The 14636-nt window shown below is 36.9% G+C and overlaps 1 protein-coding gene across 5 annotated transcripts in view; it reads left to right on the top strand.

Annotated features, from left to right (window-relative positions):
* Nucleotides 1-14636, top strand: part of Spef2 (sperm flagellar 2) — a 169549-nt gene that overhangs the window by 57037 nt on the left and 97876 nt on the right. For all 5 annotated transcript variants that reach the window (XM_040757663.1, XM_013119022.3, XM_040757660.1 and 2 more), the window contains one exon: nt 14396-14615. In XM_040757663.1, coding sequence (XP_040613597.1) covers nt 14396-14615 — 220 coding nt within the window. The remainder of the gene's footprint in view (nt 1-14395; nt 14616-14636) is intronic.

Raw genomic sequence — 14636 nt, 5'->3', positions numbered from 1 at the left:
TAAGAAATGCATACTAATTTACTTTACCACCCGACTCTCCCCATACAACTTCATCTCACCATTGTAAGTAAGATATAAAAGTGGTGCCATTTCTGGGTAAACACACAGCCATGGAATGGAAAGTGAAAATGATTATTGTTAGAATGTCACTGACTTTTAGAAAGTTAGCAAATGCAATGTGAAAATAAGAATGAATGATGAGGGATTAGACCTAGTCATTCACTGATAGTCAGTGAATAGTTAATAAATATTTGCTGTGAAGATGAATGCATAAAATGAATTCATGGCAATGACCAGGAAAATGAACAAAATAACCCTGATGTGTAGATATTAAAGGAAGTTAAGATTATGGTTAAAAATTAAGGAAACAATATCAGACTATGGGAAACTACAAGTAAACATGATTTTAATTTAATGAGAGTATATATTTATATCCTTTTATAGGATTATTTATGTTGGATTGAATAGAAACTTAAGACACGTGGAATAGTACATGCATCTTCAGTATGCTAACCTAGAAGATAATGTCACATGAGAAAAAAAATATTTTTTGATAAATATCAAACTATGTTAAGGTATTTCTTTCCATTATGAATTAAGAAGTCATCGCTATTCAGTTAAAGCAGTATTATTTGCCAGCTTTTGCTGCTTTGTAATTCAGTATTTGTTCCTTGGTTATTTCTTGGAACAGTTTAGTTGACTCTGTTCTTTTTCTCATAAATCAGGAGACCAGGTAAGCCACAGCTGAGCAAGCCTCAGTGTTTCTATTTTTGTTGTTTGGGAAATGGTTACCACAGGAACACGCTTGTCTTACCCACATCCTGAGGCCCCTGGCATGTTTCTTTGGCAGGAAATTGTCGACTTTTGTTAGGAGTTTGTGAATGTCTGTCAGTCAGCGCAGATCTTTTGTGTCATCTTTGCTGTTTCTCTATTGATGAAAATTCCCTTACAATTTCCTAGTTTATGTGCTCTGTTCTTTTTAACTGCAAAGTTAAGTTAGGTCCTATGCAGATGGATAAACTGATTTTTCAGTTATTGTTCACTATTATGAGAACTTTGTTATCTTCAAAAACTTCATCTCAATATTCCTACATACAGGAAAAATAAATATTTCAAGTGATAAAATGTTATCAGTCTTAATGGTCTATAACAAATACAAAAGGATAGTATATACTGGTTTAGATCATAGATTGTTTGCCCATATTTGCTATAACTAAATTTGTTCAAGGTTCCTAATGCAATAAGCAAATGCAGATCTTCAGAAGTATTTGCATTCTTGACATGCTTTACTGATACCCACACCTTCTGTCCCTAAAGAAATGACATCATTGGCTTCTGAGATCAGGGCCCAAAGAATGCATGCTGCCCTTGATAACCTACCATCGTGCTCTATTTCTAGAATGGCTACTTAGGAAGAAGTGCTAGCCAATGACTAATGTTTCCAGAAATCTTCCTCTCTGCTAGGAAGAAAGAGCATCATGAAATAGCCATCTGGGGGGTGGGGACTATAGGCCATTGTGATAGCATGAAGGGAATGAGATACTCAGCAGACTAGACTATAGACATGCAAGTCAGCTGTAGACATTCCAGATGTTTAGACCAATGGCCTACCATGCTCCCAAGCCTTTAAGTCCTCTTCCATGCTGGCTTTATTTTCATTTTCATTTTCTAATCTAGTTTTATCCCAGCTTTCTTTGACCATTGGCCAACAGCAAAGGACTTGTCTCCATCCCACCTCTGCTTCTTCCTGTTTCTGGCCACTTCAGAGAAACAATCATGTTTGGGCAGTAGCTCAATCAGGTATTCACCCAACATTTTCAGAATAGCCATCAACGCAGTTGTAGAGAGCAGGTGGGTCCATGATTCCTCCTAGTGAATGTGTGACCCTCCCAAGTCCCAAACCATAGGCCCCATCTATGGTTCTTACTGGAAAAAGTCTTCTTGAATAGCATTTTTTTCATAAGCATCTTACTAAGAGTTGCTATTAAGTTTAGGAGTTACAGTTGTCAGTTTCTATATCCTTGGATTCGACATCCACAGAGTAAAACAATCACTTTATCACAAATAATTTTTCACATAAAGACCATTTTGTCCTGTGATTATTCCCTAAACAATATAATTGAAGGGCCTATTTCCACAGGATTTACATGATATGGGGTATTCTAAATAATCCAGGGATGATTTCAAGGATGCAGGGTGATGTTCATGAATGATATGCAAAGCTTACAGTGTTTTCTATAAGGAAATCCAGCCATTTTCTTTTTAGCACATCTATCTTACTTCAGCTTCTTGGTGATGATTTTTCTATCATGGCTATTTTTACTTTTAATAGTAAAATGCTGCTTTATGATTGAGTTAGTGGTGGTGGGTTGCTTATGACTTTCCCTGGACTAGACTTTGTGATAATGTTTAATGCTATGGTCCTGTCTCTAAAGTGCTGTCCCTTTAGTAACACTCCCATCTTCAAATGCGTGCATATAATGATATTTTCCCCAGGAGTTTTTCACCAAATACTAATCCTGTGTCATTAGCATGACCTTGAGTTATGAAACACATATCAAACCTCAGGATTTGAGAGTAGTTAGACGAAAGGAAGCATGGAGAGGAATGACAGTGACAACAAAAGAGGGACTAAATGCTTCATTCTTGTCCCACTTCTCTGTGAAATATGGCTTTTCTCCCTGAGAGCCAAATTTCCCAAATAGGATAACTAGAATATTGACTCTAGAACTTGCAAGACAAGAAGTGTGCTTCCATCATATTCAATGCCCTCTGTAAACCAGTCCAGACTGCCGGAAGGTCAGCCAAGTGTTCTGAGACAAGGATTTGTTAACATTTCAGACCTAGAACCAAGACGGCCATGATTGTTTCTCTGAAGAGGCCAAAACAGGAAGAAGCAGAGGAGGGATGTAGCCAAATCCTTTGTTGTTGGCCAGTGGTCAAAGCTAGCTGGGTTAAAACTAGATTAGAAAATGAAGCTGGCATGGAAGAGGACTTAAAGGCTTAGGAGCATGGTAGGCCATTGGTCTAAACATCTGGAAGGTCTACAGCTGGCTTGCATGTCTGTCAGTCATCTGTTACACTCTTTAAATAAGTTTAGGAGGCCTGAGGGAAATTCCATTATAGGACTATGAAATTAACCTGGTCACATACAGCGTCTTTCACAGAGAAGATCTTACTTAGTCACTCACACAAGCATTCTTACCCTCTCCAGGACCCTGGCATAGGCCTGGTGCTTAGGCTTCCCCACCTTCCCAGCTCCTGATTACCTCAGGCTTGATTCCTCTTGTGTCTTCTCTGGCATCTTCAGTGTATGCATTTTAGTTTCTGATGAATGCTGGTTGGTTGCTTCTGCTGTCCAAGTGTAGCAGGGCATTTCCAGAGTATGGACTTCCTTGGGGGAGAAATGTTTATAGTCCTAGGTTTTCACTAATGTGAATACAGATAACACTGGATTTCCTGTTCCTTAAGTGATGTTCCCTAATTGTTTAGTTGAGGATGCTCCTTTTAAAAATTAAAACCTTTTATCTATCATCTTTCTGAGGAAAATAATGTTAAAAAACCAAAATTTTCTTATTCACTTTTATACTTGAAAGTGGTTTTATCTTTTTCTCCTTGTTGTACCTATTGTGGTTTAAGACGTCGCACATTTATAAATTATTTCTCATTTATTTCATTTTAAAAGAAATTCTCTTTGATGCCATTCAAAAGTAATTCCTTACCTTGATGGAAACTATTTCTTACAACCATGGTCTACTTATTTATTTACAAAAAGCAAAACTTTATTAATATAGTTCAGGAGTTAGGAAATTCCAAGATCAAGTTGCAGGCAGATTTGGTATCTGATGAGTGCCCAATGTCTACATCCAACCCACCACTAAGAGCCCTGCGCTCACCCTGACCTCAGAGCTCAGCTCTTTATGCACTTTAATGAAGCTCTAACACTGCCTCTCCTGAGGATGAACCTCCATAGCCTGTTGACCTCCTAGAATACCCCACCTTCTTAATACTGCTGTGTTGGTAGTTAAATTCCAGCATGGACTTCAGAGACGCAAGCTTTCAGATCAATCATGATGAATAATTTGTATGGCAGTTTCACAACATCCATTTGCAATCATTTAGTGCTACTAAATAACCAAGAATACAAATAATACCCCTACTTCACTGGGATTCCTTTTCTGTCTCTGGAGCTGATCCTTGGCTTTCTGTGCTGACAGCTTTGAATTTCATAACTCCTTCTGTTCAGCTCCTTTTGTAACATGCTAGCATGCACTTCCTTAGGGAGCATCAATGCACTTAAAGTGCAAACTTTTTTCCTTAAAAATTTCAGGATTATAATTTAATCACATTTCTCCCTCCCTATTCCTTCCTCAAAACCCTCCACTATACCTCTCCCCACTCTTTTCAAATTTATGTGTCTCTCTCTCACCTCTCACCACTATGATATGCATAAACGGGAATGTTTATACATATGTATTCCAAATACTTTAATCAATATAATTCTGTATGTATACTTTCTAAACTGACCATTTGGTACCAAACAACCAGTCGGTATTCTCTTCCCTGCTAAAAGTTGCCTCTCCAACTCCCAGACTTCTTCAGTTGCCTATAGTTCTTTGTGTAGAATTGAGGCCTTGTGGGCTTCTTTTCATCCTGTTTGGCATGTCCATTGGTGTCATGCTTGTCATGTTGGTGAGACTTTGTGAGTATAGCTTTGACATTACTAGGAGACACAGTTTCAAAGCAAACTACCTGATCCTTTTGCTCTTACTACCTTTTAGTCCATCTTTCTCAATATTCTCTGGGCCTTAGGTGTTGGAGTATTTTGTGGATGTATTCACTGGGACTAGGCTCCACAACTCTGCATTGTAATTGGTTATATTTTTCTGTAATAGTCCCCATCTGTTACAAAGAGAAGTTTCCTTGATGAGGGATAAAGACTACATTTATCTGTGGGTTTAAGGACCAATGTTTATTGGTTGTTGTTAGGGATTGTACTGGTTCAGTAAATTAGTGGTTGTAGGTTCCCCTCCAATAACCATGAATTTACTAACAGAGTAGTTAACTAGGTTTTCAGTACCAGGCCTGGTCTCCCTCTTGTTGTGTAGGTCTTAAGCTCAATTGTAGAACTGTTGGTTATCACCAAGGTATGTGTACCACTGCTGTATCTGTAGGGTTATCATGACATATTGGTCATTAATGTGGCTCATAGGCATCATGATGGGGTAAAACTTTTGGATGCTTTTACTTTGGAAATTTGCATGACACCTTCTGGTGCCATGAAAGCTATTCCTCAGGGAGGAGGATTTCTGGTCAATTCCAGCTTAGGAGTGGTGTCTTCAGCAATAGGTACTTACCTTCCACTAAGGTGGATAACCAAGGGTGACAGAAATAGACTGGATGTTTTGGGAGTCTCTTGAACAGTCCTGGTCAATAACTCAAAAGAAAGCTTCTCATGTATGCTATGAGGGGTTTTCTTAGATGGTCTTTGGAGGGAGAACTGCCAGCTCAGATGAGAAAAGTTCATTAAAACTGAACCAAGCCCTCTGAATGTGGGTGCGAGCTAGGAGGCCAGGGAAGTCTATGGGACCTCTAATTGTGGAGCCAGTATTTATCCCTTGTGCTCAAATGGACTCTGGGAGCCCATTCCCTAAGGAGGAATACTATTGCAGCCCAGATACATGAAAGAGGGCCTAGGCCCTCCCCCAAATGATGTGACAGACTTTGATGATTCCCTGCAGAAGGCCTCACTATACTTGGGGAATGGGTAGGGGGTGGATTGGGAGGCATCTTTGGGAAGGGGTATGAGAGAATGGGAAGGCGAAGGAATATGGGGATTGATATGTAAAATAAGGTTGTTTCTAAAAAAAAACTTATATACGAAGTTACATGTATCATGCAGTGTTTTTGGTTTTGTTTTGTCTTTTTGATAAATAGCTAGGTTTCCTTCTGGCTTTCTCAGATGTCCTTGATGTTATTTTGTCCATCTCCTTCCTTCTCCTGTATTTACCTTCCCTAAGAGCCACTTTTCCATCTGTCCTATTACATCACTTGTATTCTGTTATTCTGCTTTAGTCTCCCCTACCCTTTTCGGTATTTACATCCCTCCCCTTCCCTAAGGAGCCCCCTTTTCCCATTTCCAGGGTCAGATCACTTGTACCCTGCCAATCCCCTCTCTATTGCTCCCTAACACCACCCCCACAAATCCTGGCAATGGTCCTGTTTTGCTTTCCTATTTTCTGTAGTCACTTGAGGTTCTGCACTCCCATCTGAAGGTTGGAAGCTAGGTGCCTGCAGTAAGAGAGAACATATGACTCTGGTCTTTCCAGGTCTGAGTTACCTCACTAAATCACTTAATATGATCTTTTCTAGTTACATCCATTACCTGCAAAGATTATGATTTCTTTACAGCAGAATAGTATTCTATAGTGTATATATTTCACATTATCTATTTGTCAGTTGTATGACTTTTAGGTTATTTCCATTTACTGGCTACTGTGACTAGAGCAGCAATGTACACAGCTGAGCAAACATCTGTGGAGTAGGCTGTCGAGTCCTGTAGGTGTATACTGAGAAGAGGTGCGGGCAGGTCATAGATTAGATTTATTTTTGGCATTTTTGAGAATTATCTACAACAACTTCCACAGTGGCTGCATCAGTCTGCAGTTGTTTTTTTTTTATTTTCTTTAACTATGGAGAAGCATCTAAGTTTCATGTAGTCTCACTTGGCCTTAATTCTTGAGCAAATGGAGTCCTATTCAGGAATTTCTTTCCTGCACCAGTAGCATGCAGAGCACTACCTATGTTTTATTCTAGTAGTTTTAGTGTTTCAAGTTTCAGGTTCAGGACTTTGATCCATTTGGAATTTGTTTTTGTGCAATGTGATGGATATGAGTCAAATTTTGTTCTTCTGCATATGAGCATCTAGTTTTACCGGTGTTTTTTGAAGATGCTTTCTTTTTTCCAGCACAGGTTTCTGACATCTTTGTCAAACATTAAATGACTAAAGTCACATGTGTTCATGTGTGAGCTTTTTATTTTGTTCCATTGTTCTACATGTCTAGTTTTGTGTCGATACCATGTTGCTATATTGCTATGACTATGTAATATAGTTCAAGGTCTGTAATTGTAATCCCTCCAGCCTTGTTCTTTTTGCCCAAGATTGTTTTCACTATCTAGGGTCTTTCTGGTTCCATACAAATTTCAGGATAGGTTTTGTATTTTTCTGAGTAATAAATGGGGTTGGTAGAATGGTATTTCACAATGTTACTATGAGTATAAGATACCTTTCTATTTTTTGTGTGCTCTTATCTCTTTCTTCAGAGGTTTAAATTTTTAATTGTAGATCCTTCACTTTCTGGATTAAGCTTATTCCTAGATATTTTATTTTCTTTTAGGCTATTGTGAATGTGAGTGTGTCCATGATCTCATTCTCTGTATATTTGTTATTGGTGTACAGAAAAGTTTTTGATTTATTCAAGTTGATTTTGTATTCTGCCATATTGCTGAATGTTTATCATTTCTAAAAGTTTTCGGACAGTCTGTTTCTTTTAGAGGTTCTTCCTACATCAACTAATTTCATGTATATTGTTGAGATACTGCTAGCTTGCATTTATAAGAATGATGCTTTCTAGGCTCACTTAGGGTTTGGGTGTTCTACTATATCCATCCATCTTATTGGAATATTTGAGCCATCTTTGCGCATAACAAAATTTCTAAAATTCAATGTCTACACAGTAACTCATTTATTTCAGTTCACATATACACTATATTACCAATTGATTGATTCTCAATCAGTCAATATTCAGAAGTTATCTATTCTTCATTGGTCTATTTTCCAACACAGTTGAACTTTTATTGCATTTGATATTATTTAGGTATTTTTAAATTTTGAATAAAAATTATTAAATTAATATGTGTACCACAACCATTACTTACTGTTCAAATATGTAGAAACAGAGCAAAATAAGATAAATATAATAAAATTCAAGGCAGTACTATAGGAAATAATGCACATAACATGTAAGGAAGTATAAATATCTCATTAACAAGAGTTTTTGTTTCTCCACCTTATATATACCAATGTAGGATGCCCTTTTAAGAAGGGTTCTGGTTAAAATATTTTGAAGACCACTGTCTTGAATGATGTTCAAAAGAAAGATTCCAAAAGAAGCTGGGAAACCCCCCAGTTTTTGCAAAGGTTCAGACAAGAATCCCTTGGGAAGACGTGAGAGCCAAGGCTCAAAATCTGTCACTGCCTTGGAAATATAGCTCACCATGAATGCTTTTCTTTCTCTTTTGTTTGTGTTTTGTTTGTTTGGTTGGTTTTAAGAAATTGTTATTATATATCCCAGGTTGGACACAAACTGAAAGTAATCTTGCCTCAGCCTCCCAAATACTGGGACAATAGCTGCACCTCTGATGCCAGGTTCTTCAAAATTCTTGTCTGTGCACACATACAGATCAGAAAGATATGAAATAATAAATATCCACTGCTCTTGCTCGTCACAATTTTTCATTATAAGTGTTTTAATTGCCTTACACTGGCCGTTCTAGAACATGAATTCTGAATTCATGGACAAATGGTTTCTACCATTCTTCCTGTCTTAATCAATCCATGCCTAAACCTTACTACTCTGCTGTCCATCATGGTACATGAAAGACATAACTGAAAAAGTTATGATTTCAAAATAGAAGCAATGTCACTTGAAATCTGAGGGTTGCTATATATCCAGCCACCCCTTACACTACTAGTCCAGTTATTAGCTGCATTTCAAGAATCACAGACAGATCAGGCACCAGTGTGACCTCTAGTGATCTAAAGGCATGACACGAATTGGCAAGCTAAGCAATAGTGGAGAGACCACCTCAAATGCCCATTCCTGATAATGAACTTGATGTCTATAACCATCCGGGAGCCTTCATCCTGAACCCAAGGAACCCAGTGACACAGAGAGAGGAGCAATGAGCAAGTTGGCAAAGAATGGGCTGGCAAAACAGCAGAGACAGCTGATCTGAACAGGGGAGAGCTCTTGGACCCCAGACCGACAGCTGGGAGGCCAGCATGGGACTTATCCAGACCCCCCCGAATGTGAGAGTCAGTGAGGAGGCCTGGGCAACCTATGGTGCCCTGAGCAGTGGATCAGTGTTTATCCCTGGAATACAAACAGACATCGTGTGTCCATAACACAAAGAGGGAAGCTCTCTCAGTCTGGACTCTTAGGGGAGTGCCTGGACCCTACCCTGAGTGAAATGACAGACTCTAGATATCCCCTATGTGGAAGGAATTGGCAATAGGGTGGGAGGCTAGGGGGGGAATGGTGGAGGGATGCGGGAGGAGGGGAGGGAGAGGGAACTGGGATTGACAAGCTATTTAAAATTAAAATAATAAAAAAAGAAAAAGAAAAAAATAATCACAGACTCAGCTATTCTTTACTTCCTTCAGATAGGTTTGCCAAAGAAAGTCTTCCAAAGTAACTGCAAAATGAAAGTAGCTTAACTGTTTTCCTATGGTGATGTTGCCATGAATTGGCTATGATCTAAATGGAGAATGTACTGATTTTATGACATTAACATATATGTGGTTTCTTCAATTAAGTCTTTTGGAATATTTTGTCCTATGTCTTCACCACTATAGCAAGATAATATGTCTATTTATAGAATAGAATTACAGAATTTTGCCAAATTGTTTAAAAATATTACATTTCAAGAACAGCTAAGAAATCATCATATATAGAAAACAAGATACGCATTGTATTCACTGGTAAAAGCTTTTTCTGTCTTAAAGGAAAGGGATTTTTCTGCATGACTTTTTTCAACTGTGATTAAATTCTAAATTGACAAGAGCATTCCAGACTAGCTTCACCTGGGTCACCCCAGGCCATGAAAATTCTGGTAAGTCTTAGTCATCTGTGAAAACAAAAACCAGATCCTCTGGACCTTTAGACTGTGACCATCATTCCACAGAAGCCACATTGGAATGCCACTAAAAAGTGTATTGATATAACTCAATGTTGTGGGTTTATGGAATGTTGTACTGCTGTCAAATCAAGATTTTAGGGCCTCATAATCAACATCTCGCAAGGCCTAGATTCTGTTTATTCAACTTTATATAAATTAAATCTCCATTAAAATGGTAAGGAAGAACACCCTTCTGAGTTTTAATTTTTAAGGAATTTCACGAAATAATAATCACTCACACATATACACATAACTTCATTTTTTATAAGTGGCTACTATTATAAAAGAAGGTAAATAATCTGTTGAGAAAGCATGCAACCTCAGCAGAAGCAGCAGCAGCAGCCGGTAACCCTGACCACATTATAGTCAAGGACACAATCTACAGAAAGTAGATCGATATCTTACTCTTGAAGTATGATCATCGGCCCATAAAGTAGATGCTATTTTTAAATGCTTACAATGACTCTTAAAAATCCAAGGATCCAAAAACATCAGCCCACAGGAAGTCTAAAGGATATGTCTGACTGAAAATGATTAGAAAAAGAAGTCTGGGTAAACCATTTTAAGTTTCAACAACACAATGCAAAGAGGCACATGAGCACTTTGAATCCAGGATGCATAGATCAGTGGTAGGTCTACATATTGTGTGAAGATGATAAGAATAGTATGAGTTTACTATGAGCCCAGAGATTCAGATTAAGGCTCAGAAAAGCTTAGTGTAGCTCAATTATAAAAACTGTACTAGTGAACTAGTTATGTCTTTTCACCAAGAGAAGTGACTATTTACTGTTATGGTTTTAGGATCTATTTTTCAGTAGACATGAAACGACAAGGAGAGATTGAGTCTTGAATCTTGCACATACATCTAAAAAATACTTATTGCAGTTGTGTAGGCACTACAAGAATCATAAAGACATTTTAAGCAATTCCCATATGCATTTGATAGCTTGCATAATTCAAAGTAATAATGTAGAACACACCCCCACCCTGTTAAAGCAATGTTTTGTATCAAGTGATACTTACCTATTTTGCCCACTGCAAGCATTAGTGTCTTGAAACTAACATCCCAGTGTGTATATTTGTAACAAGATCTGAAGGTGTGGATTATATCTTATGACATTACTTTAATCATATCTACATAAATAGCAAGCATGTAAAAATCTGCTAGAATCCTCTGGGTCTCCCTTAGCTCTTTAGGTCATTGTAAGGTTTTCATCTTGAGTCACAATTTCCCCTTTTTCATTTTTCTGATCTCCTTTTCAATCATTAATCCTTGTTCCCCTTTCTTTGGTCTTTGTGGAGAAGCTGTCCTTCATGTGGTCCTGCTCAATGTGCTCTTCCAATATCTCTCTGCTCATCTCCACAGGTCAGACAAGTTCCTTTTCAAGTCAGAAGATTCTGTTCTCTTCACAGTCAATGTTCTATTCCATTTTGTGTGGTCATAATCTGTAACTAACCCCATGATGTTAAAGGGCTTTATCTTGACCCCTTTGTGAGGAAGCATACTTTCTAATTAAGGAAAGGTTGACTGGTATTTGTCTTTGTAGATACATGATGTACTGTTAAATGCCTCCAGCAGTGCCTCATAACTCTCAAGTGTTTGTTGTCAGTGCTCATATTGGCTTGTACACAGTATCATTTCATTTGATCTTCACAACAGTCTTATAAATATTAAACTGTGCCTTAAGGTAACATATTAAAACTACAGAACAAAAATAAAAATACAGAACAAGAAAAAAAATCAAAAATACAGAACATGAGAAAAGCAGAATCATTATGACAACCTGAGACACCAAATTTGCATGTGAGATTGCTTTCCTTAGAAAAGATCAAGAGTCTACACAACTCAAAAGTTATCAGAACTTTGACACCCAGCACTTCAACTTAAAATAAGAGGATTCATTCTTGGTTACTTCCTGACTGGGCACTTTACATACAGTCATTATCATTTCTCTACTTAGAAGTATAAGCAGTTCTAGTAAAGGAAAACAGAAGCACGTAACCATGGAAATATGAACAATCATGAAGTATTTAAATCTGGAGAGTGCACTGGACTAGCAAAACCAAAGTTGTTGAATTAAAACAATTATTCTTTTTGTTTATGTGTGTCACTTGGATTAAGCTTAGGACCTCATACAAGCTAAGCAAATGCTCAGCTTTTGAACTATGCCCCCAGCCACAAAGGAAAAATAATTCTTAAGAGTAAAACGTTTGTATAGAAGTGAAAATTTTTAATTATATATTTATCTCTTTGAATTTTGAAGAAAATCCTTAGGAATACTTTGCTTCAAGAATAAGTTTTGTTTGACTCAAGGATTTTTTTTTATCTCTAGTGTTGTCATATGAGGAATTCTGGAAAAAGACCAAGCACATGACCCACAGCACTTATCAAACTTGACAGTGTTTTTTTCTGAAAAGTATTTCTTGTCATACATAGTATATTAAAAACACTGATAAAAGAAACGTCAAGAACAGAAAAATGTTTGTTTATTCATGAGTAAAGTTTTAGAAGTACTACCAAAGTAGCCTAAGGGATAAAGCCATATATGATCGATACATCTTTTTTCTTATGTTAAAATGTTCAGGAAGGGGTTAGAGAGGTAATGAAATCAGTCCCAACACCCATGCTGAGTGGCTCACAACCAAGTGTAACTACAGCTTAGCTCTAAGAGTTCCAACACCTTCCTCTGTTCTCCACTGGATCCATGCTCGTATGACATACACATAGTACGCAAAGGAATAAAAATTAAAAGCAAATCTGAAAATATATACTTATGATAACAGCTCCAAGTATAGGCAGAAGTTGTAATTTTGAAATTGTTATTGGTGAAAGATTAACAATGTAAGATAAAGAATTGTTTTTACTGCCCAAATGTGCAACTAGTTTGTGGAGTAAGTACTACTCAACAATACATCAATCATAAGGCTAAAATGAAAAGCAGTTCTCAGATTTGGAATTAAATCTGGCCAATGATTTTTTAAAAATACATACATAATTCCTAAGCATACCCAGAAAATAGGAAACTTGAATCAAATCATACACTTGTAGTCAAGATAAACATACTTACTATTCTTTTGAAAAAATATGAACTGTCTTATTAGGACAAGACAATTCAGACTCAGACACCTTGGTTTGTATTTCCTAAGGAAATGTCATTTTTGCTTGCTTTCTGGTTTTATGAGAACAGGATGCTGAGAGGGTTCATGCTTTTCCCCAGTGGCTTCCCTTTTGTTCTTCTCAGCAACGTGATGTGGACTGAGACCACTAAGTTAAAAAAACGGTTGGGACAAGCAAAGTGCTTATAAAACTGACTATCTTTAAATTTAAGAAACAGTACATTTTGAAATTCAGACTTTTTGACATTCGGGTAGGGTGCCTAGTTTGACATACCTCAACCACTGAATCAACACATTCAAATTTTAAAAGTTAAGAGAGTTTGAGACATAGTTGAGATATACTAATTCCACATAATAAGATATACCACAATTGAAGTGTGTGTATTGTGGTGTATCTTATAATTATTTGGAACATTTTGCCATTGTATGCATGACTTTTACAAAACAATTTCAGTGTGACTGGCTGTAATTTTCTTTTTAAGTAAGTCCTTGTAAATGTATTGGAGAACTTTTCATCTTATTATTCTAGATTTCAACAATAAATTTCTGTTCAATTAAGAAAATAAAGTGTACTATTAAATTGTTACTGTCTCACTAGACAGAGTTCTCTGACTTTCATAATTTCAAGGTTTATATTCATAGCAGTTAATAATTTTCTAGCCTCCTTCCAGCTTGATGCTACTGTCCTTCCACTGCATTGTGGCATCGATACACGCTATTCTTCACCTTTGTGGCAAGTCATTGACAAGATGACTTCCATAACTCGTGTTCCGGTGTTCTGGGGATTCATTAGTAAATACTATGCCACTTATTTACTTTCTAATTTAATTTCCCTTTTGTGTCTATAATTTACTTTTTCATTTCTTTGTTTAAAATTACTTTCATTCCTTCTTCTAATATTTAATTAATGAACCTTCTGTTTTAGTTTCAATAAAGATGTTTTAAACTAACTTAAATGCCATAATATAAAATAGATTAACTCTTTTCAGATAACTCAAAATACCTATTCTAAAACTAATATTTTTAAGTTTTTTAATTTTTTGTGTAGAGAGTTCATATCCTGTAATATGAAGTTAGTATTGGTACTGATTTTTTCTGCAATATACTTAATTATAATATTGGCTAGGCTCTACTTGCTACAATTTGGATTCACTTTTTTAAAGTTTTAATGAAAATGGATTCTTCTCTAACACAATACGTTCCAATCACAGTTCCCTCTGCCTCCACCTTCTGCTCTCATTTTAATATTTAAATACCACCTTGCTTCAAGTATGCTTTCTGAGAACAATTTTATTTTGTTTGACTGTTATTTTTGCAGAACATGGTTGGAGAATGGGCCTTAACCGAAGACATGGCTGACAGTACACCACCCTCCAACAATTGCATATTAGGCCATGTGCTTCAAAGATTAATTGAAAAATCTATGCCTTCTCAAGATAATGCAGCAGAAACTGAACTACTGTCATATGCTGTGAAGGGATGCTTACTGGGGAAAACACTCAGTGGAAAAACTACTGCTCTAAAGTTTCTACAAAAAGGTGTTTCCTTTCTTTCTCTTT

This window comes from Mesocricetus auratus, unplaced genomic scaffold (genome assembly GCF_017639785.1).
Source record: "Mesocricetus auratus isolate SY011 unplaced genomic scaffold, BCM_Maur_2.0 Super-Scaffold_100015, whole genome shotgun sequence".
NCBI lineage: Eukaryota > Metazoa > Chordata > Mammalia > Rodentia > Cricetidae > Mesocricetus > Mesocricetus auratus.
Note: the sequence above shows the minus strand (reverse complement) of the source record. Positions and strands in the feature narration are given on the sequence as shown.